We start from the raw sequence: 27843 nt of genomic DNA, 5'->3' as shown, positions 1-27843 counted from the left end.
TTATAATTCAGAAGACAGCCCAAATTAGAGTCCGTCATTTTTATTTAGACTTCATCACTAACAACATTTGATAACATGATGACGGTAGGTACAGATATGTGCCAAGAAGCACAAATAATTTTTAAATGCATGGTTTTTCATATATAGTTTGTCAAGTACAGTATCATTATTTGGTACTAAGTTTAAAGACGACACTTATATTCTTCAGTTTTTATGCGTTTTGTAACATCATTATTTTTTAGTCATGCAATGGTAAGAAATTCAAAAGCAGTTTCTTTTTCTTCTGCTAATTCCTTTGCAGTGAGATCCATCTTCTCACGGGAAAAATCATTGATAGGGAGGCCTTCCACAAATTTCCAGGATTTATTCTGTTAAGAAACGATGGCAAATCAGTTAGGGTTGATGGTTACACAATACCAAGATTTCTTGGATTCCATCTGATCCTGACACACGCAGTGACCCTAGGTTAGTCACTGAACCTGTGTTCGCTTCAGTTCCCTCATCTTTAAAAGGAGGGGTGTGTCTGTGTGTTAGCATTAGTTTGTATTTGATGGCTCCTAAGGAGTCCCCTTTTAGCTCTAAATGTATGATCTTATGATCAGTTAGAGATAGTCAAGAATCAGGATGACCCGAGTTCAAATTTGGCAAATTGTCTGACCTGGGCAAATCACTTAACCTCTGTTTGTCTCAGTTTTCTCATCTGTCAAATAGCTAATAATAACAATACTTTCTCTTGGGGTTTTTGTGAGGATCACATGAAATATTAGTAGAGTCTGGCACTCTATAGATGCATATAAATGCATCTATAAAAGAAGATACTGTTCTGTACTCATCCAAATGCAAGGCTTAATTTTGATTCAGACAGAGATAAATAAACCACTTTAAGTTAACTTACAACTTAAGATACAGAAATAAGTTGCAGGCAAAAGAAACTTACCTTGATGACCACAGGGAATGAGTAGAGCAAATCATCAGGGATTCCATAGGAATTGCCATCAGAGATGACTCCCATGGAAACAAATTCTCCCTGAAAACAACACAATAATTTATTGAGACATCATGCTAACTCCCCCCCACCCCGAGCCTCACATATAAAATTGGTACATTTGTTAATACAACTTAAGACACTTTCTTGCTGCTACTCTTTCTTTGCAAACTGCTATCATTAATTGGTTACTTCTGAGAAATTCAACTGACAAATTTACACAAATGATTACCTCTGGAGTTCCAAACCAGATATCTCGGACATGGTCGCAGATTGCTTTGGCAGCTGACATTGCACTAGACAATTTTCGAGCCTTAATGACAGCTGCACCCCGCTGCTGAACAGTCTGTAATAGAAAAATGGATTACTTACTTGTGTCATTCATATTTCATATCTATTTAAAGTTGTCACTCACAAAGCAATGAAGTAAATACAAATAGGTACTTTACTATTTGAGGAATGTTAACCAGAAGATACTTAAAAAGATAAGATTCTAGATATCCCCAAATCTTAATGATTTATAAAGTCTTATACCAATAATATCTGGACCTATCTCCAAGGTCCTCTATTCTGTCACTGCCTGTATCCTTTATGCCAACAATATGAAAGAATGTTCAAGGGCAGAGAGGCTTGCTAAGAACCATTCATATCCACGTAGTTATGCTGTTCTTGCAGCTGCTACAGCTAAAGTTGGTAACACCAGAATGGAGGCAATATGGTTAAATCACATCCATTCTGATGCAATATGATTTGATCCTAACATTTCATGTAAAAGGCTACCAATACTAATCTGTTTTTAAGACAAAACTGCAAATTCAGACTGAAAGAAGGTAACTACAGTTTGGAATGTGAAATCTCTTTTCCATTTGTCTTAGGAAGAGAAATATGGTCCAAGTTTTCAATCCAACCTATCACTAAATGAAAGTCCTATGTCCTAAGAATTAGCTCCTTGATCAACCAAAAAACCAAGCATTTTATAATATTCTGTACTTGGGAGAAAAGAGTAGAGATGGGACATGGAAGAATCAAAGGGACCATACATCCACAACAAGATATTTATAGTCTTGTCAGGGACACATGTGTGCGCGTGCACACACACACACTTCTATGGAACACAAACAGCTCACAAGAGTAAACTAAGGATAATTTGTGCTGAAAGAAAGGAAAAACAAAGGTTCAGAATCATGTCACTGGTGAGGAACGTTCTGCCCATAATCTTCTATCTAGGCACTGATGAGTGAAAATGAGCTAACTGAATGACTGATCCTATGGACAACTTTATAAGAGGTAAAGTTCAGGAATTATGGCATGTAATCTTCCCCCCTAAATTCTTTAGATTAGGCTTAGATTTTTCACTATTTTTCCTTACCGTGATAAAATCTCCCTTGAGCCAGGTGTCATTTTTTATAGCTTCATAAACACCAACTTCTTTTCCTTGAATAGTAACCTTAGCATGGTTAACATCTGGATACTGAGTTGAGGAGTGGTTTCCCCAGATAATGACATTCTTGACATCATTGGAGGTCAAGCCAAGTTTAAGAGCAATCTGATTTAATAGAAAACATGCATTTTAAGAAAAATTCCTTTTATTTCAGAGGCTTACACATATTTGAAATCTACTTCAAACCAGGACTAAAAGAATTTTGAAATTTTGAAAGAATGTGTAAATAATTTCTTGAAATCTGAAAAATACTGGTCTTAGTAGCCTTCACAATAAGTAGTTTAGTGTTTTTGGATGGTGCTATGACAGATAAATTAATATGATTTTTAAAAAGAAATCTCTTCTGTATATACATATAAAAGATCAGTGCAAATTCAATTTAACTATAGCTATAGTACTACACAATAATAGCTCATAAGATCATAGGGTTCAACAGTTCAAGTCCAACACTTTCAGACAAAGAAATGATTTGTTCATGGTCACACAGCATAGAGAGATGATAAACCTGTGGTGGATGGAGAACCAACCATCTTGGGAAGATTTGGTTCAAATTGTGTGTCTCATGCATACTGACTATATGACCCAAGGTAAATCACTTAACCATGCAGTGCTCCTCAGGCATCTTAAACTGGAAAAGTTGTGGTGAAGGTGTTGACATGCATCAGTAAAGAGTGCTCATACAGGAGTTCCTTACAAAGAAATTCCAGGTCTGGAACCTATGTCTATCTATAGTTTTTGTGATTTATGATTATATTCTAATTCTCTTAACAATAGAACTTCACAAATAGTGTTATAGCAAGTCAACCAAAAGACTCCCTTTCTTAATCAAAATGGGAAAATATGAACTTGATATAGTGCAGTGAAAAGCACACAGAGAGTGAAGTTCTGATACAACATATTCTAGAACCAGTGTGAATACCTGGGTGATTCATATGACTTCTTAGGCACAGTTTCCCCATCTGTAGGAGTGGGCTGGACTAGATATTTCAAATAGCTCATCTAGCTCTAAGACTCTTTAGCTTTAAATTTTGAAAGCATGAGAAACCCAGCCTATCAGAAGAACTGAAAAAGACAACTAAGTATTCATGATCTCAACAGTGATCTCCCAAAACAAATTCCGAATTTTGCATCTGAGATACACTGACATTTGTTGTTAATTTGGTAAACACTGCAGGTACATGTTTACTAAAATAATATTAAACACAATCCTATACTCTTGTTCCTTCATACTTAATACTAACCCTTTTTCTTACACATCCTAATGTGTCCCCCAAGACTCTTCCCTCCTCATATCTACTCTGTGGAATGCCTGGTTTCTTTCAACTCTGCTCAAGTGCCCCCTTTGGCTGTTAGAGCCCAATTACCTGCTATTCCTTTGATATGTATTTGTACATATATACATGTTTCCCCTGTTAGAATGTAAATTCTGTGAGGGCAAAGCCTTTTCCACTATGTTGTGGTGTTCACACAGGCCTCACATATTAGATGCTTCATCAGTGAGTATGGATTGATTCTTCTCTTGCCTTCCCCCTGCTTGTTTGCTGGGAGGGTAGAAGAACCCTGGTCACTCTTGCTCATATTCTGGATTCACATTTGTTCCCCGCCCCCAAATTAAAGCAGTGCAGCCGAGTCAGCTGGGACAGCAGAGGGCAGTGTTTTAAAAGGACTAGCCTATGGAGTCCATGTTAAAATACCCATTCATTGCTGACTATCTGCTCACTTATCATTAGTCACATTCACAGTTTGTTGTTGGGTCAATAGTAATAAGGCAGTGTTATGTGGAGTCTGCCTCGCAGCTTCTCTACACCGTGACTAGGCTGCTGACAACTATGTGCATGGCTGATGTAAACCAGCCACACTGTTAACTATATAGGCAGGAACACTCTGAAGACAGTATATTGGATACGAGGATTCAAGTCTGGAAAGTTGTCAGAATACTATAGCAAATGTTACAGTAGTAACAGTTCATATGAAAGAAACAAAATGTTTTTAGCTTCTCTCACTGGCTTCTTGTGCAATCACCTAGGCAAACCTAGGAGGGACTTGGCAGATTGAGTCTACCCTGGCCCGCCACCCCAATTTAGCAAATGTAGAAACTGAGGCCTAGAGGAATGACATGATTTGCCCAGGGTCAGTTAGCATTTAAGTTTGCCTTGGAATACAAGACTGCCTGACTACAAATTCTACTACACTATTCAGAAAGAAAAATTCTTTTTGGGAAAAGAATCCTTAAATAAACATAGTCCCCGTACTGAGGTCTTATTATCCTAATGAAAGAGTATATTCCATCTCCCCTTATCCCCTAAGGCAATTAGATGGTACAGTGGGTAGAGCACTAGGTCTGGAGTCAAGGAAGACTTGAGTTCAAATCTAGTTTAGACAAGGAATGACTGAGTAAGCTGTATGACCCTGGACAAGTCGTTTAATCCTAACAAGATCAAACTCAAATGGAGATGGGTTATAGAAGAGGGGGGGATTAATCTGCACATGAGGATCCTTTTTTGCCAAATATTTTCCAATTACAATTTAATTTGTTGTGGATTATATACTTAACATCTATATAATATTAATAATAATTGTAGTAATAGTTTTAGTCACTGAGACAAAAGAAATCACCCAATAACACAATTCAGAGCAGATTATCTGAAAGGATTATGTCTTTTTTTTGAGGTGAATCCAATAATGCAAATTAACCATCTGAGCAACTTCAATTAAATAACGCAAATCTGATATCCTTTTTCTGATGAAATTGAATTGTTATCCTCCCACCTCCAAGGTCTTCTCTGATTTCTTCTCTATGTGCAAAAAGAATAGTTTGTGGCCCAAGGTAGAAGGTCTTCAACTTTTTTTGAAATACAGGCTCTATATTATTCTCTTCAGAAAAAAAAGTTATCACTTTATTTGTCAGATTACATATTAGTATTTAAAAAAAAAAAAAAGGAGGGGCGCCTAGGTGGCGTAGTAAAGCACTGGCCCTGGAGTCAGGAGTACCTGGGTTCAAATCTGGTCTCAGACACTTAATAATTACCTAGGTGTGTGGCCTTGGGCAAGCCACTTAACCCCGTTTGCCTTGTAAAAAAAAAACCCTAAAAAAAAGGATCAGGGTAGTTTAGAGATGCCATTACTGATCTTGGGATATGACCATGTGCCACAGGAAGAAGACCAAGTAACTATTTGAAATGAAGAGTGTGTGTGTGTGTGTGTGTATGTATATATGTATATATGTATATATATATATATATATATATATATATATATATATATATATATATATATATATATATATGCATGCCATCATAAAGAGATTCAGTTGAAGGTTACACATTATTTGGAACAGATAGTATGAAACTTTGCTAAATGGAATTTTTTTTTAAGTTGAAAGGAGGGTAATAAGAAAATTATTGTTCTAGGACTTTACTTACCTGAGATTTAGCTCGGTTGTGATCCAAGCGAGTTAAACAGCTGAAATTCTCCTTGGGTATTGATGGGGCCATCTTGGAAGCTGTCAGACAATTGGTATTGGCTGGATTTCCCACAACCACAACCTGGCAAAGATGGAAAGAGAAAGAGGGCAGAGTAAATTATAAATACCAATATCTTGATGAATTGGACTATTTTCTCAGATAATGACTATGGGTTTACTAGGTGATACAGTAGATAGAGCACTGGTCCTGGAGTCTGGAAGACCTGAATTTAAATCTGGTCTCAGACACTTACTAGCCATAAGATCCTGGGCAAGTCACTTCACCCTATTTGCCCTCATCTATTAAAATGAGCTAGAGAACAAAATGGCAAACCACTCCAGGATCTTTACCAAAAAGACCTCAAATGGGTCATGGAGAATGAGACACAACTGGAAAAAACCATAAAAGCTTGCAGAGAAGGCACTCAAATAATTATTTGTGAAACAACAACCCAAAGTTCACACGAAACAAATGAGACAGCTATCAGGTTTTCCCCCTAAAGACTGACTCCATTTTTATTGGTGCCTGTTCATTGTGAAACTCAAAAGAAAACTATTATTATTCAAGTTATTTTCTGGATGCTAAAGATTAACAGTTAAGGTCAGTTTCTGACTGCTTTGCATTATGTGCTACTAGAGAACACAATGCCTTCCACTCATCTGCCATAAAAGGTGCACTGATACATGAGATTTCATAACTCTAATAGAAAAAATACTTCATGCACAAAAAACTCTCTCTCTCTTTTTTTTTTAGGTTTTTGCAAGGCAAATGGGGTTAAGTGGCTTGCCCAAGGCCACACAGCTAGGTAATGATTAAGTGTCTGAGACCAGATTTGAATCCAGGTATTCCTGACTCCAGGGCTAGTACTTTATCCACTGTGCCACTTAGCCACCCCTCTCTCTTTTGCTAAGAAATCAAATTTTAATTGGTTAATGGCCAAATAAAGTCAATGTCCAAATAAATGGTTCCAATGAAGTACTCACAATGTCCATAGTACACAAAGGGTAGGAACAAACCTCTTTACTACAGTGCTGATCTTTAAGTAGATTTAATTTAATAAAGCAATTTGAAAAGTTTCCCTTTTTCAAAAGTCTTTTGGACCTCCTCCCCTCCCCAAAGAATATTCATTACAGTCTTCAAAGAATTAGGAAGGGAGAAAAAAACTTTTTGGGAAGTTCAAAGTAGAAATTCAGAAGAAAATTAGAATAGAACACTATACAATCAGCTTCATTAAATGTCATATGAAATAACTCCTTATAGTCTTTTGGGAGGAAACATTTTAATATACTTGGGACATAATGAAACTCAAATCAAAGAGTACATCATGTTTTGAAAAACGAATTGTATGAACCAGAAAGTCCTTTTTCTTGCTTGAACCAAGAGTGCAGATGGTGCAATTCTATGAAGTTACATTTTTGAACAAACATGATAGATAACTTCTATTTGTCTTCTTGAAAGCTGTCTCTTTTTAAGGAGTGGGTTCCAACTAGGTTCTTCTTAAATAAGAATTTATTTTATTAAAGTATTAATATTGCACTAATAAACTATTTTGGTGCAAATAATAGGGAAACAAGGGTCCCAACAATGAAGTTTTCTTCTCAGCAAATACATCAATGATCCATAATTTTAAAAGGTGCAGTTGCTCTCTGCACTTAAAACACTGAATCTCTTTTTTTTTTTTTTATCTTAGGAGGCAGTTCTTAGGAAGCAGTACCATGACTAAAAGGTTCATGACCAGTTTGGTCACAGGATGATGAATTTTTCTCTGATTCATGGATTAAAGATACAACAATTCATCATTAGACCTTTCCAGTTTAGCCAGACTTAAGTTACATGACAAAATGGATAGAAATGATGAATCTGGAATCAAGATGAGTTCAAATCCTGCCTCAGACATTACAAGTTCTATAACTCTAGACAGAACAAAGAACCTATGTCTTCCTCAGCTTTTCATTTGTAAAACTAATATAATACAGCACATACCCTTCAGGGTTGTTGTTAGAATTAAGAAACAAATGAATACATACTTCTGTATTCATTGATCTATTTCACATAACTAGAGGAAAGGTGTGATTTTTCATTTCTATTATTGCTACCTATATACCACTGAATAAACATGCTGCTGACTGGTAAAAATCTTCAAGAACTCATCTTTATTCCCTCTTGTGATTCTGCTACTGACTTTTCTAGACTTCAAAACTGTGTCTCTGCTGCTGTTTCATCCTGGAACTTCCCTTGGCTTCCTGGCACCTCCTTACCTTGGAACATCCAATCATCTCTGCAGCTGTCTCACCCTAGAATATCTCTTCGCCAGTCTGGTTCCTTTCTTCCTTTGGTGAGTTCCTCCTGGGGTCTCCATTTTGAGAAAGGGTCAGGATGCCCAATCTTCATTCCATTTCTGGGTCCTGCTACTAATTTTCTTGATTTTAAAACCATGCCCCCCACATGGGTACTTCATTTCTATCCTCAACCCCGATTCTCAGTTCTCTTTTGTATGTTGTCTTCCCCCATTAGAATGTAAACTCCTCAATTATTTTTGGCTTGGACTTGTACTCCAAGCATTTAGCACAGTGCTTTGCATTTAATTTAATAAATGCTTGTTGCCTTTATAATAAATTACTATCAAGTATCAGCAATTTAAACTTCTTTGTGAATAATTTTAAGAAGTTAGATGATATGATTTTAAAAGTACATTCCTGGGACCTTTGCAAATGATTTATACTTGATGATAATTAAAGAGAAGAAATAGAGCTTATTTGAAAAAAAAATTAGATCAGGGGCATTATTTAACTACTGTATCTGTAGTATTTTACTAAACCATTGAGCTACAAAATAGCAAGTTATAGAGAAGATCTTCAAAAAGCATTTCTTTCTATTTTGCTGAAAGCAGAGGATGGCTCAAATTTTAAAAAAAGCAACTGGTCACCTTAACAGACTTTTTGGCGTATTTTTCTAAAGCCTGTCCCTGGGATTTGAAAATCTTCACATTTGCCTTGAGCAAGTCCTTCCTCTCCATTCCTTCCTTCCTTGGCATGGAGCCAACCAGAATTGCTACATCCAGGTCTTTGAACCCAACCTCTTCTTTATCTGTTGCAATGACCTCTGTGAGTAAGACAAAACAAAATAGAAAGTTTATTAGAAATTTATTAGTTCATTAGAAATGAACATCTATAGGATTTAATAGGAAGAGAATTAACCCTCTAATTCATGGGTGTCCAACCTTTTAGCTCTTCTGGGTCACATTGCTCAACAAAAACTTGTCAAGGGCTGAATACAGAATTTAATATTTATTTCTGACAACAGCATAACCCATACACCAAGTAAGTATAACAATAAAATTTAATAAATTATGTCAATGGAGAATGGAGTAGCAAATATACTGAAATATGTAGTTGGTGTTTCCTAAATCTTGAAATCTATTCTCAAAGTTCTGTGACAAAATATCAATACTGCATACAATAAAGTTATCTGTTGCAATTATGAGTCATATAACGTTTTAAAATAAAAATTCAAATTCCTATATGCATACCTTTTGTATAAAAACAAAAAAATTACAGCCTTGATAGCTAAGAGTTAAGCTGATCTGTGATGTGGCAACATTGGCACATGCATTCACCTACCTGTTCCTTCATCTTCCAGTTACTTGATGTGACCAGAATGAATGGACTTTCAGGGTTGCAAATCTATATACTCTAATTTTACATTTTTCCAACAGTTTCATTTTACTATCCTACACCAGGTTGGCTATGGAGGGGTATACAAAGATATGGAGAAAATGACAGGACTCAGAAAACTGGGGTCATTTGATTCAAGCCTCCACATCCTAGGCTAAGCACACCTCAGAATTTCTCCATTCTCCACCAGTTCCCTCCCACTGTGCTCCATGCCCAGGATGATGGGGTGAACATGTGCCCTTGACTCAAATCTGTCCTGTGTCTCTGTCTCTCTGTCTCTCTCTCACACATCTTTAGTTATCTCTAAATTTACTGGCTCCTTTCCTACTGTCTATAAACATGCTCAGTCCTGGACGAGCCCTTTGGGGGCAGCTAGGTGGCGCAGTGGATAGAGTACAGGTCCTGGAGTCAGGACCCAAGTTCCAATTCAGCTTCAGACACATAGCTGTATGACTTGGGCAAGTCACTTAACCCCGCTGCCTTAAATAAAAAAAAAAATTTAAAAAACCCACATGTTCAGGACTTTCCATCCTTAAAGTACAAACAAATCTATTTACTTTAGACTTGCAATCTCCTCAAATTTTCATCTTCCCTGTCCTCCTCCCTCACCTTCAATGCTAATTCCTAATCATCTGTACCTATTGTCTCCAAATGGTGGTAGGGATTCTGCAGGTGGCATATATGAGAAGCCATTAGAGTACATGAAGAAATTATTAACAATGAAAGCAACACAACTGTTCAGCACACTTGTAGTAAGTGGTGGGGGGCACATCCTCTGGCCTGCCTACCCGTGTTCTTCCTCTCTTCTACTACCTCAGCAGCACCAGCTAGGAGGGAAGCATCTAACCTGGGCCATCCTGTTCTACTTTCCCTGCATTCAATGCAACACCAGCTTCACTTTCTTTTTTCCTCCTTTGTGTCATGGTCCTTTCTCCAGAACAAAGGACAAACAACCACCTCTGTAACAGGAGCCACTGCTGGCAGATTGGGCTACACAGCTTCTTTCTTTCTCCTCTCCTCATACTTCTGAATGCTCTGCTCAAAAGGGGCTTCAGCTAAAACACTTGATCATAGTTTGGTCCAAACTGGTTCAGAGTGAATTCAAATTGTAACTGTTTCCTCTAATAATAGCCAGAAACCATGAGGGTTTCCCCCCCAAGATTGATAGATTTTTTTTTTTAGGGTAATATGCAAAAATAGGATTCTAGCTTCTTTCCCTTCTCTGGAGCCTTAAACATTGAAATACCCTGAGGATTTTACCCTACAAACCATTTTTCCCCCTTCTTTTTTGGAAGTGGCCATTCTTGGACTCTTTATCTCACATCTCTCTTATTTAATCCTAATGACTGAATAGCCATTGCTTCAGTCAAACTGTGACCTGTGAAAAGACCCACTTTAATAAGTCAAGGTCTATCAACTGCATTCAGGGCCATCTCTAGTCCTCTTGATCCATATCTGGTCACTGGATGCAGATGGCTCTGGAGGAGAAAGTGAAGCCTCTCTTCACTTAAATCCAACTCACTTGCATGTCCTGGCATAAAGTCCTTGATGTCACGGTCCTCTTTGAGGACAAAAACAACAATGCCACAGTATATGCCTCATAAATCAGTTTAGGCAAAAAGGTTTTTTATACCATAAATGAAATGAATTGTTTGTTTCTTTTTTATTTTATTTTTTTAATATCTTTATTCATCTATGGTTCACAACATACAACATAGCTTGTGTGTGGGTTATGTTTGGAGTACAAAGTCAAATAACTTTTAAGATCAGTGATTTGTTTTTTCTTTCCTCCTTCAATTCAACCCTCTCGTCTCTCAACTCACTAACTTTTTAGCCTTCCTAGTATCTGAATTTTAACTACACAATTCTACTGAAACCATTTTCAGAAATTACCAATGATCTAGACTGCTGATTTTGATGAATTTGTCTCACTCTTCAATAATCCTAGATCTTTCTGCTTTGATACTACTGACCACACTTATTCCTATGAAAGCATCCTCTCCTGGTTCTGACTACCCCACTCATTCTCCTTCATTTATTTATAATCCTACTCCCATTCTCAAAGCCCAGGTTTCCCCAAGGGTCTTTTCTCATTCTCTTTAAACAATCTCATCAGTTCCCTTGGGTTCAATTATCATTTTTACCCACATGATTCTTAAAATCTGTACTTAAAGGACATCCTTCTTTCCTAAAAATTAGCTCTTAATTGTCCAAGGCCTGACAGATACTCCTTCCTATCAGGACCTCAAAACTAACCTGGTCAAAGTGGAATTGAGTAATTTTTTCCTTCTTCCCTCCTTTCTCTGCCTTATAATTCCAGTTAATTTTATATCTAGAGGATTATTTTATACTTGTCACCTTCTCTCCTATTACATGGGGCTCTTCCTTGGGTTCTTCCCACCAGTATCACTGCAGTAACTTTCTAAGTACTCTTCCTGTTTCCTTCTAGGCTTCCCCCTTGTCAACCAACCATCTAAAAACCACTGCCATGATAATCTTCCTTAAGCACAGGACCCCACCAATTTCCTGGTTAAGACCCTCCTGTCAAGGATAAAACACAAATTCCTTAGCCTGCCATTTAAAAACCATCCCTTCTGTGATAGAGGTGTAAATTGGGTTTATGGTTGAAGTGCCCATCTTGACAAAATTAGATCCTTCAAATATCAGACTAAATGCTATCACTTAAACATCTAGGAAGCACTATGAAGTCTGTGCTTTCCAAGAGTTCATAATCTACTGGTGGGATCAAATGTACTCAGAGAAGCAGCAATAAAGTAGGGAGGGATGAGGGAGACAGCTCTGATTATTTGGGACATCAAGGAAGGCTTCATAGAGGAGGTAATGACTCCACTGGAACAGTGATTGGTGCTCTAGAGTCTGACAAGAATAGAGAATTTTTAAAATGAATAATTTGAACTAAGGCTGGAATGGTGGAGCCATTATGCTGAGGATTTGTTTTCTGTCTTTGTATCCTTGGTGCTTAATAAATGATTGGTGACAGATTCTGTGGGTTTTCATTTTCTTATTTAGCAAATGAGGGAACTTGATGATAAAAATCACTCCCAGCTCTGTTAGTTTGTGATTATTGATAAAACTGATGCATTCTGATTAGAACCCTTTATAGCATTTCTGGTCCATTTCTGGTATAAAATCTTACTAATTGTGATTAAATACTTTATTAAACAACTTTGGAAACCATTTGAATGTGTTTTGTAACTGATACAATTCTACTACAGAAACATTTTGTCTCCAGTTACTGACCTTTTAGGAGAGGAAGAGCACAGTCTTGTAGTTCCATTACTACCCCCTCCAGCACACCCATCATTGGAGTGATATCCAACAAAACAAGAATAAGAGGCTGGCAAACAAAGAAAGCACCCCAATATTTAAGTTACATTCTGGTGAAATAATGACAACAAAAAAAATCAGTGAATTTATTGCCAAATATTTTTGTATGCAAATTGAAGTCATTCTCCCCATTAGGCAATTTTGCTAAGAGATCTATAATACAGTATTTCCCAAACAAATTTACAGTTTAATTGGTTTACCAGTCGAAATACAAATAAGTTACTTCATTAAATTATATGGTCATAACAATTCATCAGGAAAAAATATGTGGATAATGATACCAAGTAGAATTATGGGAAAATAAACTATAAAAGAGGAATTTATATAACTAGTTACTATGACATGTAACAAAATAGTAATTATTTAAAAAGCCTATCTTGTACTTGAAAAAAGAATAAACAGATCAATAACACAGACTAGGGAAGCCATTGTCAAAGAAAAAACCGCTATTAATACTATTATATCCTCTATTTTAGGCAGCATTCTGCTAGAAAAAGTTTCATTTAATATCTAATTATACCTGACCTATTTTTTTGCTGAGAAAGATGTCCAAACAAGTTTAGTTCCCTATACTCTGACATAACTTTCTTTCCCAAAAAGATTTTAGGAAACAGAAATGAAGAAAGATTTAGGTAATATAGGAATCTTGAACAAGGAAAAAAAGATTATATCAAATAATAGTTTGGCTGAACTTTTCAGAATTATTGAGTAACCTAATTACTATCCCATTCTATTTAGAACTGTCTTTCTTCGTTTCAGGAGTTAAACAAAAGGATCTTTGTGTTCATACTGCAGATCATGTATCAGAATAATCTGTAACTAGATCATGAATCTAAATATGAATATTTTAAAATTAATTTTGAAGACTAGAAAAAAGTAATATATTTGTTCCAACTATGGATAAGGACTTAAAAATAACAGACAAATACTAATTGGGGGAAATTATGTGATGAAAAGCTGTCAGAAAAAATTTCAATGTCCAGAATCTATTTAAAATAAACAAAATAATTTTTATTAAATACAGTACATATTCTCTATGGAATAATGGCTAAAGGACATAAAAACAAATGATGATTGGAGAAATATATATTGTTATTAACACTACGAAACTCAAACTTCCTAATAATCAGAGAAATGAAAATCAGGACAATTACCTTACACCCACTAGAATGGCAAAAATAGCAATAAAATGATAATAACCTCATCATGGCAGGGTTGTAGAGAACTATGAATTCTGAATTAGTGTGGTTGAAAGTTGGAGCATTTTGGAAAATAAGATATTTTGCAATAAGAGTTAGGAAACTAATCATAACTTTTGACCTAGCTATCCCATTACTGGGACTGGATCCTAAAAATAACACATGATTCTCTCTCAGTGCAAAAGTATTCATATTTGCTCTATTCACAATTAAAAAGACTAGAAACAATGTATAGGCCTAATAATTAGAGAATGACTGAAAAATACGGTTTATTAGTGAAAGGCTATAAAGTCACAAAATGAGTAATAGGAAATAAAATGAAGTGACAGAATAAAATCAGACTTGGAGCTACATATTACAATAACTACATAAATAAGGAGAAAATAATGGGAGAAAATAGGACCAAAGGTCACAGAATTTTAAATAGGTTTTGAAGGTAACAAAACAAACAGACCATGTCATCTTGTTCATTGACTTTTTCAGTTCTGCCTAGTGAATTTAGGGAAATTTTTGACTTATTTTAATTTTATGCTTTCAAATATTGTTAAATTATAAAACTTTTTTAAAGATACATATTGTCACTATACCCTTTAATTTAGGAAAAAACTGATTATCTTATTGTCTGCTCTTGTTATCTCATATACTTTATGTTTCTTCTTTAAGGATATGATTTCTCTCTCATCACACTCAATTTGGATCAATGTACAACATGGAAACAATGTAGAGACTGACAAATTGCTTTCTGTGGGGGGTGGGGGAGGGAAGTAAGATTGGGGGAAAAATTGTAAAACTCAAAATAAATAAAATATTTAATTAAAAAAAAGATACATATTGTCCCAGACAATACTACAAAAGAACAGTAAGTAAATACAACAGAAACTCTAAATTCAAGTCTTGGGGAAAATAAAAATACTGAAACCTTAAAGGTTTGTTTGATAAGTTCAATGCTTTGTACTTTCAATGAGTTGGCTCTCCCTAAAGTAGTACATTTAGTAAATCTGCATGCATGTCCAATGAAATACTTTTATGTAAGTTTCTAGGATATACTAATTTGTGGTGGTGATGAATCTGGGATTGCAAGTTTTCCTTTAGTAATTATTTTCCCTTTCTCCAAATCCAGAAACTTTTGATCTTTTGAGAACATGGAGTATGGTTCTAATATATGCCTAGCCTCATATTCCCAAAGGTATTAGATTATTTAGATCTCTCTGCACATATACACAGAAGTGTGCTCCTTCTACCACATGATACTTTCTGACACTTTCCCGGAGAGGTGAAATGTCTATTCATATACATATGTATATACATACATACATACATATATACACACACACACACATACACAAACATACGCCTACATGCAACAAAGACTAAATGTCGCAACATAGAAAACAATGTTCTATTATCCTTTTTCAATCTGAAATTAACAATGAAACACATTTACCTTCTTTACAATAAGTATCTCAAAAGTAACTTGGCCATGAGGAGGTTAAAATGTTTGTGCAAGTTACTTAAGACTTTTAGACCTGAGATTTGTGAACCACTCAAGGCTCTCACTTAGCTAACTTCATAAGAGCAAACTTTTAGCTAATGGGCAAAGTAGCTGTTCTCTCTCTCTCTCTCTTGCTAATGTCGAACAAAGCAAGGATATGCCAGGGAGGGAGAACTGATTAATAACAGCTTTCAGTTTACGCAATGCTTTGCAGTTTACATCATCACCTTTCATTGGAGGGAAAGAACAAGGGATCTGAGTCAGAAGATTTGGGTTTAAATTAAAACTTTGCAACTTATTAACTACGTGCCATTGAATCAATCACTTTATCACTTTTAGACTCAGTTTCCTCAACTGTAAATTGAGGTTCCAATTTACTTTACCTACTTGAACCTCACAGGGTTGTCACATAAGTGCTATATAAAATCCTAAAATGTAATATAAAAAAGAATGATTATGACAAGATAGGCAGCATGAATTTTACTTCCCCATTTTAGAGATTTACTAAAGTCACATAGGTATTAAGCAGCAGTCTATGCTCAAATTCAAGTCAAATTTTGATTCTAAATCTGTGTCTCTAGAGGGCATGTGCACACAAGAGATGCTGCTCTTATCCTCACCACTTAATTTTTTTTCCCCTCTAAAGGAATTCATCTATAATTTGTGAACAAAAAGTATTTAAAGCTCTACATACATGTATTATATATGAACATATACCAATGACAAAAATAAAGCCAACAGGAAAATAGGAATTTCACTTCATAACCATCCATTCAGGAACATTTTTTTCTCAATATTAAAGAATATGTCCATAAATATTTTCTCCTCAAAAATTTAAGGAAAAATAAATCTAAATAGGGACAGATTGAGAGAATTCAATTCAATAAAATTTTGTAAATACTCTTACCTGATCCTTCCCAAAGACATCTCCTTTAGCGATACTATAAAGTAAAGAGTAGGCAATCTGACCAGCTGCTCCAGTTACTAGGACTCTGACAGGTTCACCCTTAAAGAAAAGGATATTACACTCCAGTAAATGATACTTTATCCTGGTAATGTTATACATTTAATATTTTATATTATTTTCTATGTAATTATATATCCACGTGTATATGTATTTATGAACCTTTCTGAGTATAACAAGAGATACAATTGTAACTTCAATGTTTATGAGAATGATCAAAGATGAAGATAACTGTTTCATTAAGCATATCATGAAAGATTACACTTCAAAGGATCTACAGTGGAACATCTATCATTTTGGTGATTACCCAGATTTTATTTTTATTTAGGGTTTTTTCCCCTAAACAATGGGGTTAAGTGACTTGACCAAGGTCACACAGTTAGTATCAAATGCCTGATGCTGAATTTGAGCTGAATTTGAACTCAGGTTCTCCTGACTCTAGGACCAATGCTCTATCCCCTGGCACTACCTAGCTGTCTCTTACCTATACTTTATATCATTTAACTTTCAAGCAGATTTTTCTCCCACTGTATAACAAGATACCAGTCCTTGGAAGGGGGGGAAAACAGAATTGCAAATTTGCTTGGAATGTTATTGATAAAATTAGATAGGAAGAAAGGAATTGCTTAAGAATTACATGGTGATGCCACCTTCCACAGTATAATCTGAAAGCTAAAGATCACTTAAAGACAAAAGAATTCCTACCTCTGCTACTGAATTGGAAATGCTAATTTTCTTGAGCAGATATTAGATCTAATATGAAAAATGGCATTATATAAAAAATGTCAACTACAATAACGCACAACTATCATTATCATACAACCTGATTACTTATGAAAATAAGCTAATATATAGTTGTTATTCAAGGATAATCCAGGAATAACCCATGCACTTGAATTTTTCCAGTAACATGATGAATCTATAATGAGACATACATTCCTCTGGCCTAGTTCATCTTCTGATATAAGGCCTCCACTTAGAAGAAGGCAGAAAAATGTTAGAAGTGCCATGAAGTGGTCACATACCAGGGTTGCCCAAACAAAGAGAATCCCAAACATGGTCTCAATAGTAGGATATTCTAACCATGCCTAGGAAATAATTCTTCCACTCTGCTCTAAGTTCCAATGGGAAGATGTGGTTGATAATGTTTATACATCAAAGAATGTTTCTCTTTCAAAGAGGTTTCTCAAAGACCAGGAATTTCTTGTTTAGCCCAAAAGAAAATCTAGAAAAAGATTTCTCTTTTTTATTTTTCCAGGCCTTCACATCTCTATACTAAACAACATATGTAAGCAAACCAAATGATAAGTAATATGTTCCCGGATAATAAAAGACACATTACATATACTTTAATTTTTCTTAAAATACCAATAATAATAATCTCAATTCCTCCCCCCCCCCAAAAAAAGTTTTTTTCCTATGTACCTGAAATTCTTTAGGTGATTTATTTGAAAGAGGAAACTCATTCCCTGGGTGGCAAATGAATTCTTTCCATAGAACAGAATTCCTCAGTGATTTAGTAAGCTGTGACCAAAGATATAAAGTGACTTGCCCTGGGTCCTGAAGTTAGACAGAGGGTAGGATTCAAACCTAGGTCTTAACTTTCTCTAAGATTTCTCAAGCCTTCTACATTTCCAAAGATGTTACATTTCTGTTCTTAAGATGGAACGTTTATGTTGTTCACTTGTATGATTGAAGAGTTAAGAAGAACACTGATAGCTGTTACCATTCTCCTTTCCTTCCTTAAATCCCATATTCCAATGAGAATCTGGACAGATTGAAAAGAGAAAAATTAAATTTCTCTGGGCCTGTTTCCTTTTAAATGAGACAACTGGACTAAAAATCAATGGTCCTCAAACCTGAAAAGGTTTGCCAAAATTATTGAGGATGCCCCCCTCAATGGCTTTTGTATATGTGTCTATAATTATCATATTAGGAATTAACATGAAAATTGGGACTCTGGAAAGGATTTGGGGACCCTAGGAGTTGCTGGACTATATCTTGGGGACCACCACATTAGATGATCTCAAAGGCTCCTCTTAAAGCAAAATGGCTTCATTACATTCAATTTGGAGATAGACTTGAATTGAAGGACTGAGCAACCTGGTGCTCATCATGGAGTTGTACTACATCAGTTTAAGTAATCCCATTTCTAAAATGGTGAGAACACTGTAGTTCCACTAGATGAGGCTAGGTGGCTCACAGGCTAGAATGCCGAGTCTGAGGTCAAAATGAGCTGAAATACAGCCCCAGAAATTTAGGGTCTCTCAAACTCTTTGCCTCAGTTTCTTCAATTGTAAAATAGGCCTAATAACAGTATAGGGTTGTTGTGAGTATCAAATGAGATAACATTTGAAAAAGTGCTAGCACATTGCCTGGCACACAGTATATTTGGTTCTAAATATTTTCAGCCTTCACTTTTCCCCCATCAAAACTTTAAAAATGTTCATATTACCAAAGCCTCAGAGTCAGAACAGGTATTACACTCTTATTAAGCACTCCACTAAGGGTTTTTGTAGTTCTTAGTTCCTAAAAAGACAGTCCTGGTGGGAAAAGACTGTATATTTCTGAAGCAAATAAAACAAAACTATGTTTCATTTTAACAAGAGAAAGGATGAGAATGTTGCTAAATTGGAATGTCAGACAGATAAAGACTGGATAATAAAGCTAAATTTAACAGTCACATGCTAGGAGTATGGATCAAAATTGGGATACTTGGCACTGCAGGGAAAGGGCACTACTAATTCTACTTTAGACTTTATTTGTCTTGGGCAAATTATTTTAATGGAAATATAAGTATATCCAAGTAAGAAAGAGAACTGAGAGATCATTTGGCATAACATTTTTTTTTTACAGATGAGGTGAAACAACTTGTTCAAGGTCATTGCATTAGATAATATTGGAAGAGATCTTAGAGAGCATTTAGGCTAAAGCCCTCATTTTATAGGTGAGGAAACATAGTCCCAAGGGATTAATAAGCTTGGCTAAAGTAACAGAGCAAGGATCTGAATCTAGAGTCTTTGAAAATAACACTCAGAACACTTTGTCTCTGTCACACACCAACCAGGACAAGAAGGAAGCAGAGCACAGTGTAATAAAGAACCTCTACATAACTCCAAAGCCAGGGCTCTCTCAAATTAGTTTAATATCCTCATTTTACAAACTAATAAACAGGTTCTAAGAAGCTGTAAAAGAATATACTGTGATACTATAATGAGGATTCAAATACAGCTAGATACTTTTTATCCATTCAAAAATCAGTTTGAAAAGCTGGTTAAATTTATTTATTCCTGAATGTTTTACTATTTTCAGATGATTCTAATCTCTGATGTTTCATTCATTTTCTGCCTTTCTGTGTAATTTCATCAGTCCCTCCTTTTGATTTAGGCAATCACATGTGGTCCTTTACAAAACGTCATTGACAAAGTGCTGGGTTAATCAATTTTAATGGTGAACTTCAGTTTTTAAGATGAGTGTGGCTAAGTACTTGGAACTAAACTGATCATGTACTCTTATTTAACAGCAATTCTTTTAATATATATATATATATATGTATATCTCTGCTATATTTGAACAATTTATTATGATACTACGCAGCTTCCATTATTGTCACTTCAAAATATTTTGAGTTCCTGATTATAGAACCAAATAGAAAAATCTTTTTTTTAATTCTTCCTTTATATCAAATATAATCCCACCTTGATATAGGTTTACAAGTACTATTATAAATTTTGCAGGATTTCTGTGAATTATAGTGTGGATTTGGAATTAAAGGATTCTGGGTTCAAATTCCAGATCTGTTACTTGGATGATCTTAAACAAATCTCCTTACTCCCTCAGAGTCTCAGATTCCTTACTTGAAAATTAAAGAGATGAACTAGATATCAAAGGTCCTTTCTGACTACAGACTACATTTCCTTTTCTCTGTGCCAGAATGACCTTCAGAGAACACACACAACATAATTCCATTTATACACTTGCAAGAAACCAAATTAATTCTTTTTTTGCATACCATAATTTGATGCTTTTGTATCTATAAAGGAGGATTTTTCTTTTTCTTCTATTAAAATAAAAATATTATCTGCTTAAGAGTTTCCTGCAGTCAAAGAGTTGGTTCCTAACTCTGTCAGCAAGGAGCTGAATGACCTTGGGACAAGTTATATAATCACCCCCAGTTTTCTCATCTGTGAAATGAATGGGTTAATCTCTTAAAATCACTATTATTCTATGGTACCTGACAATGAAAAAAAAATTCTATAATAATGAGTTCCCTCAATCAATTACTGAGATGAACACTCTACCAATCATTTGGAATGTTCAATCTGACAATGGGAATTAGGAATTGTAGCTTTAATTCTATAACATATCTGGAACCAGAAACCACATGTTCTACTGAATTCTTCCCATAACTCAGAGAAGCATGCAGATCCTGACTACGTCACACTAACACCGACTCCTTCCCCGCCCTTTTGTCCTTCTATCAGAAGAAACCAGAGCCCAGATCTTAGCAGATTAGACAGTGTTACATTTAAAACGAGTTTCTTACAGATTTATAACAAACAGGTCGCTGAAAGCATCTGCGTCTTTTTTCTTTAGCCCGTGATACTAAGAATCCAACACATGCCTTAGTTTTACAAAAATTAGAGAGCAGACACATTTCAGGTTACATTTGTGAAATTAGATATGGCTGAACGTTTCCATCCACAAATGTAGATCTTAATCTGGGGCACCTGAAGCGCCACCTTTACAGCCACCTCAACGCCTTCTCAAGTCAAAGGTGTCCCAGGTCCTAAACCTTTACCAAAAATCACAGAAATAAAATAAAACGGAAACTTTTGAAGGGCCAATCCTTTTCGGCAGACTAGATTTTTTTTTGTGTCTAGAGGGCGGGGTGGGGGGTGGGGAGGGGGAGCATAACCTTCATTCTCCTCTTTTAGCTAGCTGTATCCTAAGAGGATGAAAAAGCACACCTGGTGGGGAGGGGTCTCAGGAAACGAGATCGCCCCCCACCCCCTTCCTCCAGTGGCTAAGAGGATCAATCACCCCGAAGGACCCAAAAGCGTAAAAAATGCACTCGGTTCCCATGCAGAACCCCTTAAACGGTCTTGAGAAGATGACCTCCAGCTCTCCAAGGTGCAAGCTTCCAGGGGGCGGGGGGGAGGGGACAGCGACTTTGCAAAGCCGTGCTCTACCACTCCTTTCTCTCCCCCCAATTTTTCAAAGCCCAACAAGGCCTCGGGGGCCGCTCTCGGTGAAAGAGCCACCAAGGGCAGCCGAAGCGTCCGGATACTCACCATGGCCGCAGCTGGACAACTCAGGAGATCAAGGAGTCACCTCGCCTACAGTCAGCCGGTGGGTCACCTCTAACTGCAGTGGCAGCCAAGCAGGAGGACAAGGGGTTTGAGCCGGAAGGAGGAGCCACTGCCAACTCCCGGGGCCGCTTGGGTTGGGTAGTTTTTCGCTATCACGATCCTTGCCCGGCCCCGTAGCATTTCGCTGCTCCTCCAGACTACAATTCCCGAAAGTCTTAGCGCGGGTTTTTTGAACTGTTCTACCTGCGCTGTTCATTTCAGAGCCAAATAGTCCCCGCCTGTGAGTCTCCTTGATGGGGGCGGGGCGGGGGGGATCGGCTAGCGGATGGATTGAGACGAAGTACTTGGTGTGGTGGAGGAGGGGCGCCTTGATGGCGCTCAGCAATTGGCGGGAAGAAAGGGAGGAGGGAAGGAAGGGGAGGGAGTGACAGCCGCCTGGGCGACGCGGAGTCCTGCCAGGCGTTTAGGACACTTTTTCCCTCTGGAGGTTATGCGTGGGCTTCCGCTGCGCCAATGGAACTCAACCCGGAAACTCAACGTTCGGTCCCGAGCGGTCCGGCAGCGGAGTGGGATGACGTCAACGTGTGGGCTCGGCGGGGGCAGTTCGGGCTTGTCCGGTTGCTAAGCGACGGAGCGGCGGGAGAGCTCCGGGGAGCCGGGCACCCGCGGGAAGCGGCGCCTTACGTAACCTCCCCTGCACCCCTTCCGGCTCTGGGATTGGAGGAGCCGCTGAACGCCCTTGGAGCGCGTTCCAGGCTGCAAGCAGGGGTGGGGGAGCGGGAGGGAGGGGGGCAGTGTCGAGGAGGAGGAGGAGGAGGAGGAGGAGGAGGAGGAGGGGAGGAAGTGTGCGGAGCCGGTGCTCCGAGGCAAGTCCCGGGAAACGGGGCCCAGCAGCTCCCTCAACTCCGGGCACAGGTAAGCCAGTGCGAGGACTCTGGTGGGCAGCTCCGAGGGGCTCCCCTGTTGTGCCCCGGTGGGCCCGGCCCGGAGAGCTCAGGCTTCCTGAGGGCGGCGGACCCGCTCTGGGAGACCTTGGAAATAGTGTTGGACTGACCGACCTTGCGGGCGCATCCCCATTCCTCTGCCCGCTCTCCTCCAGTAGGCTGGGTCAAAAGAGGGGAATTCTGCAATTCGGCTCCCTCCCCCGGCTCACGTCACCTCTCGAGCACTCCAGCTTCGAACCTCCCCTTTCCCCTTCTCGCTTGTGGACCCCCCCACTAACCCAACCCGGAGTGGGTCCCCGTCTTCTCGAGGAGAAGAAGGAGGTCTTCATTCCTTGCTTGATTTCTTCTTAGGAGCAGAGCAGTTTTTAAAGAATCCGGAGAATCGAGGGAGACCTCTCTTCTCGGGAAGAGGATGGGAGGAAACAGTAAAAGTTAGTGGATCCAGGCACTCCCAGCTAATCCAATCCTCAAAAAGTAGTTATTTGAAAGTGATGCTGCCTCTTGAGCATCTTAGGATAGCTGCACTATGTGAACCTCTTTCATGAGGATCCTTGGAGGAAAAAATGGGAGTACCCTGAACTGGTAGTCGGTATATGAACAAAATGCTAATGACATCCACAACGTTGGCAAAATTTCTGGTTTTCTAGTTTCATCTGGAAAAAGAAACGAATCTGCTTTCACCCTCTTTAATATTGATTTTCGAATTGTATGAAAAAGAAAATTATTGGTTTTCTAGCTTTATCTGGAAAAGAAACTAATCTGCTTTCTGTCTCCTTAATATTGATTTTCGAATTGTATGAAAGACAATTATTTTCTCACCTGTTGCTAATGAAACGGTTGAGATTGATGGGACATATAAGTGATATTTAAACAAACACGGTATTTAAGCTCAATTTAAACTTATAAAACGCTGGGGGCAGCTAAGTGGTGCAATGGATAGAGTACCGCCTCTGGAGTCAGGAGTACTTGAGTTCAAATCCAGCCTCAGACACTTAATAACTAGCTAGCTGTGTGGCCTTGGGCAAGCCACTTAACCCCATTGCCTTGCAAAAATCTTTTAAAAAAACACCTTAAAGTGTCTAGAATTTTCTTAACATTCGGAGTGTTTGCTTGTTATGAGATGTTTAGGATTCTCTTTCTCATTTCATATAACTTCAATGTTTTTTGCCCCATTGTTAAACAATGATTTAATTTTTTGATGGTATTTTGTTTTTTATTAGCTAGGTTATTTAGTGATCTTTTAGTTGACATGTTGCCACATTGTGTTTCTTTCATGAATGTTACCTTTATATGCAATGTTAAAAAGGTCATTGAAAATGATCAATTATAACTTTCAAGAGATTTGTGAAGTCACATTTTAATGTTTTTTTGTTTAGTTTTTTATAGGGTTAAAAATGATTAAAAGTAGAACTCCCCTTTATGTGGTTGTATTCCTTCCCTCTCATCTTTCCACTTTATATCTCTCACTTATGTCACTTCTCATTCTCTTGCAGTCCTTCTTAGGAGTCATTATCTCTCTGCTCCTCGAATGGGATTGTGATAAAGTATATCCCCCATACCCTTCAATCCTCTACTTCCTCTTTCCCCATCTACTAGGTAGTATTTTCAACTTTGTCTTCATTACTGCAAAGGAATCTACAATTCCTTACTTAACTCAGTATCCCACAAACCACAGCAGCTCTTCCAAATCCTTTCATCCTTCCTCAGATCTCCTTTGGATCCAGCCCCCACCCAAGAACCTTACTTCATATTTTACTGAAAAATTGAGGTCATTCACAGAGAGATCTCTTTTCTTCCCTCCTCACATCATCCAGTTGCCTTCTGCCACTATCTCCCCACCCCAGTTTCACATGGAGGTAATTTGCCTTGCTAGTTCTACATGCTCACATGCACAAGTAATGCCATTTCATCATTTCACCAACAGATTTCACCTTCTGTTATCCCCACTCTCTTATCTTTACTTTATCCCAATCTACTGGCAGCTTCCCTACAGTTTACTAATACTCATATCTCCTCCATCCTCAAAAACCCACTTGATCCATCTATCCCCACTAACTTTTCTCTTATCTCTTCTTCCTTTTATGAATAAATTCTTTGAGAATGCTATGTACAATAGCTGTCTATTTCTTTTCCTCTCTTAACTCTCTATGCTCTGTTTTCCAGTCTTATAATTCAACTGAAACGACTGCCTCCAAAGTTACTAAACATTTCTTAAATGCTAAATCTAATGACCATTAAAAATGCTTATCCCTGACCACTTTGTTGTCTTTGACACTTCATCACCCCCTTCTCCTTGATATTCTTTCATATATGAATTTTCATGATACTGTTATATTTTGTTTCTTCTGAAGTTTCTTTTGCAGAATCTTCATCCATGTTATACTCACCAACAGTCAGTGTCCCACAGGACTCTGTCCTTGGCCCTTTTTTTCTTTTTCCTCTGGCCAAGAACACCCACAAACATGGTTTTAGATATTGTCTCTTTACTGATGATTCTCATATCTATTGACTCAGCTCTCACCTCCTTCTAACCTCCAGATTTAAATCTCCAGTTACTCATTGCACATCTCAAACTGGATGTTCTCTAGATATCTTAAACTCAACATGTCCAAAATTGAATTCATTATCTTCTCTCCCTTCCAGATTTCCCTATTACTGTTCCTAAAGTGCACTGTTATCCTCTGTAAACTCTAGTGATTTCCTGTCACTTCCTGAATCAAATATAACATCCTCTATTTGGCATACAAAGCTCCCCATCACTTGTACCCTATCCAGCTTTCTAGTCTTTTTTTACACCTTAAGCTCCTCTTGCCCTCTAGTATTCTGAGAACTCATTATTTTAGCCTCCTTACTGCTCCATTGTCAAGCCTTTTCCTCTCTAAATCAAGCATTTTCTCTGACTGTTTTCCAATCTGAAACACTTCTCTCAACCTCCTGACTTCCTTCAAATCCCAACTAAAATCTCATCTTTCAGGAGAAGCCTTTCCAGTCTCCTTTCATGCTAGTGCCTTTCCTCTGTTGATTATATATTCAATTACTCCTGCATATATCATATTTAAACATTTTTTATGTTCTCTCTCCTTTAGACTGAATTTCTTGCAATCAGAAACTGTCTTTTCCCTTTCTTTGTGTTCCAGCTCTTTACACAGTGTCTGACAAATAGTAGGTGTTCAATAAATGTGATTCTAACAGAAATATCTGTCATGGTATCTTTGAGTTTAGTCCATGGTGCTCTTCTACCTTCATTTCATTTCTCTCTTTAAATTCTACATATCTTTATCTTCTTGTGTCTTTAGCTCTTGATGATCCTTTAAAAAAAAAACTTAAGCATGGAGTAATTTATTTTATTACTCATTCTTTTCTTGGTAATTGTACTTATTCTTCTTATGGTTCTTTTGTTTGGAGTGTTTGCAAATTGAATATTATGCTCATTCCTAGGTTTTGATCCTCCCATACCATGAATATCCCCCATTTAATTTGTTTGCTTATTTTTTTCAAATACACAAAAAGTAGCTTTCAATAGTCATTTTTGATAAGATTTTGAGTTTGACATTTTTTCCCCTTCTCTCTTCCCCCATCAAAGCAATTTAATAAAGGCTCTACATGTATAACCATGCTAAAATATAAATCCATATTATTCATATTGTGAAAGATGAATCTAATCAAAATGGGGGAAAACATTAGATAAAAAAACTCATAATCTATACTTTTAAAAAAAGCTTTGGTCTCCACAGTTCTTCTCTGGATGTGGATAATATTTTCTATCACAAGTATTTTAGAATTGTCTTTAGTTATTAATACTGCTAAATGAACAACCTAGTGTTGCTATCAGTGTGCATAATGTTCTGATTCTGCTCACTTCACTCAGGATCAGTCCATGCACATCTTTCCAGGCTATTCTGAAGTTCTGACTTTCATGATTTCTTATAGAACAATAGTGTTGAAGGAGAACTATCTGACTAGTTTTTTTTAATATTAAGAAAATGTTAATTGTGCCTGTCTGTCTCTTCTGAGGCTTCCATAAACCCAGAGTAAATTCCCATGCAACTTCATTGTTAACTGTAAATTCAGCAAGAAAAGAGCAACCTCATCTCATTCCTCTGCCTCTCCTCTAGCTTCCTGCCTCTTAAGTTTTCACATCGAGGTGGTGAGTCCCCCTTTTACCCTCTTTTCCTTGATTCCTTTCCCTTGATTCTCCTGCACAGAAAGTGAATTAAGATTATAAAAGTTTGGCCCAAATTCCCATCCAACACTGGACTCATTCATTCCATTGTAGTCCCAGCCATTTCTTATGGCTTTTTTCCTGTCTCTTTCCCTCAGGCATTCTCACCTAGACCTTTGTTTTTAGCCTCAAGTAACTTATTTTCTCTCCAGTAAAAAGTTTAATTTATGAACTTTGCAAGTTTGTAAAATAAAAATCCTGAGCTTTTCCAACTCTGGGCTAGTCATGAGTTTTTCACTTTCAAGAATCCTGATCCTTATGGTAGATAGCACTCGCTCTCTGTCATCAGTAGTGTTTCTTCACATTCATATATTACAATTTGTTTAGCCAGTCCCCAACTGATAGCCATCCCTTCAATTGAGTATCTCTTTTTTTGAACACCCTGGTTCCTCTGCTCCACTTTTCAGGGTATCTTTTTGGGTTTAGCTTGAGCTTCTTTGCTTTTCAGAATATAGTATTCCTTTCCCTTCTGCAGTTATGTGGATATAAATTAATCTTGTGACTAAAATTTCCTTCCTTTTATATTTCAAGGTTCTTCTACTATCCACTTTCAGAATTTATTATCATTGGAATTGTTAAATTTAATCCCTATGTGTCTTGGAAGTTAAAATTTAGTCCTTTTCCCTCCCAAGGAGACAGACTTTGAATTGTTTTAATTAGTTTTGTTTCCTTGTGCTATTTCCTGTATTAACATGTTCAAGTTTTTTTGATTTGTTATGTTCTTCCAGGAAACCGATGATCCCTGGATTGATGCAGAGGATCATGGGCATAGGGAATATTGAAATTAATTAGAGGCAA

The 27843-nt window shown here is 37.2% G+C and overlaps 2 protein-coding genes across 6 annotated transcripts in view; one reads left to right on the top strand and one right to left on the bottom strand.

Annotated features, from left to right (window-relative positions):
• On the bottom strand, positions 1–21969 carry MDH1 (malate dehydrogenase 1). The gene is made up of 9 exons (XM_074207155.1): positions 21862–21969; positions 16511–16609; positions 12826–12922; positions 8817–8992; positions 5849–5971; positions 2355–2531; positions 1218–1331; positions 938–1027; positions 1–368 (listed from the first exon to the last, which is right to left on the bottom strand). The coding sequence occupies exons 1-9, from the start codon at positions 21862–21864 to the stop codon at positions 243–245; spliced, it is 1005 nt and encodes a 334-aa protein (XP_074063256.1). The 5' UTR covers positions 21865–21969; the 3' UTR covers positions 1–242.
• Positions 21970–22715: 746 nt separating this feature from the next.
• The window catches only part of WDPCP (WD repeat containing planar cell polarity effector), a 416945-nt gene continuing 411817 nt past the window's right edge, over positions 22716–27843 (top strand). For 4 of the 5 annotated variants that reach the window (XR_012472515.1, XM_074207107.1, XM_074207120.1 and 1 more), the window contains exon 1: positions 22716–22794. The gene's annotated coding sequence lies outside the window, so the exon portion shown is untranslated. The remainder of the gene's footprint in view (positions 22795–27843) is intronic. The other variant, XM_074207112.1, reaches the window with a different exon arrangement.

Source organism: Macrotis lagotis, chromosome 1 (genome assembly GCF_037893015.1).
Source record: "Macrotis lagotis isolate mMagLag1 chromosome 1, bilby.v1.9.chrom.fasta, whole genome shotgun sequence".
Taxonomy (NCBI): Eukaryota; Metazoa; Chordata; class Mammalia; order Peramelemorphia; family Peramelidae; genus Macrotis; species Macrotis lagotis.
This window is presented reverse-complemented; position numbering and strand designations above follow the sequence as displayed.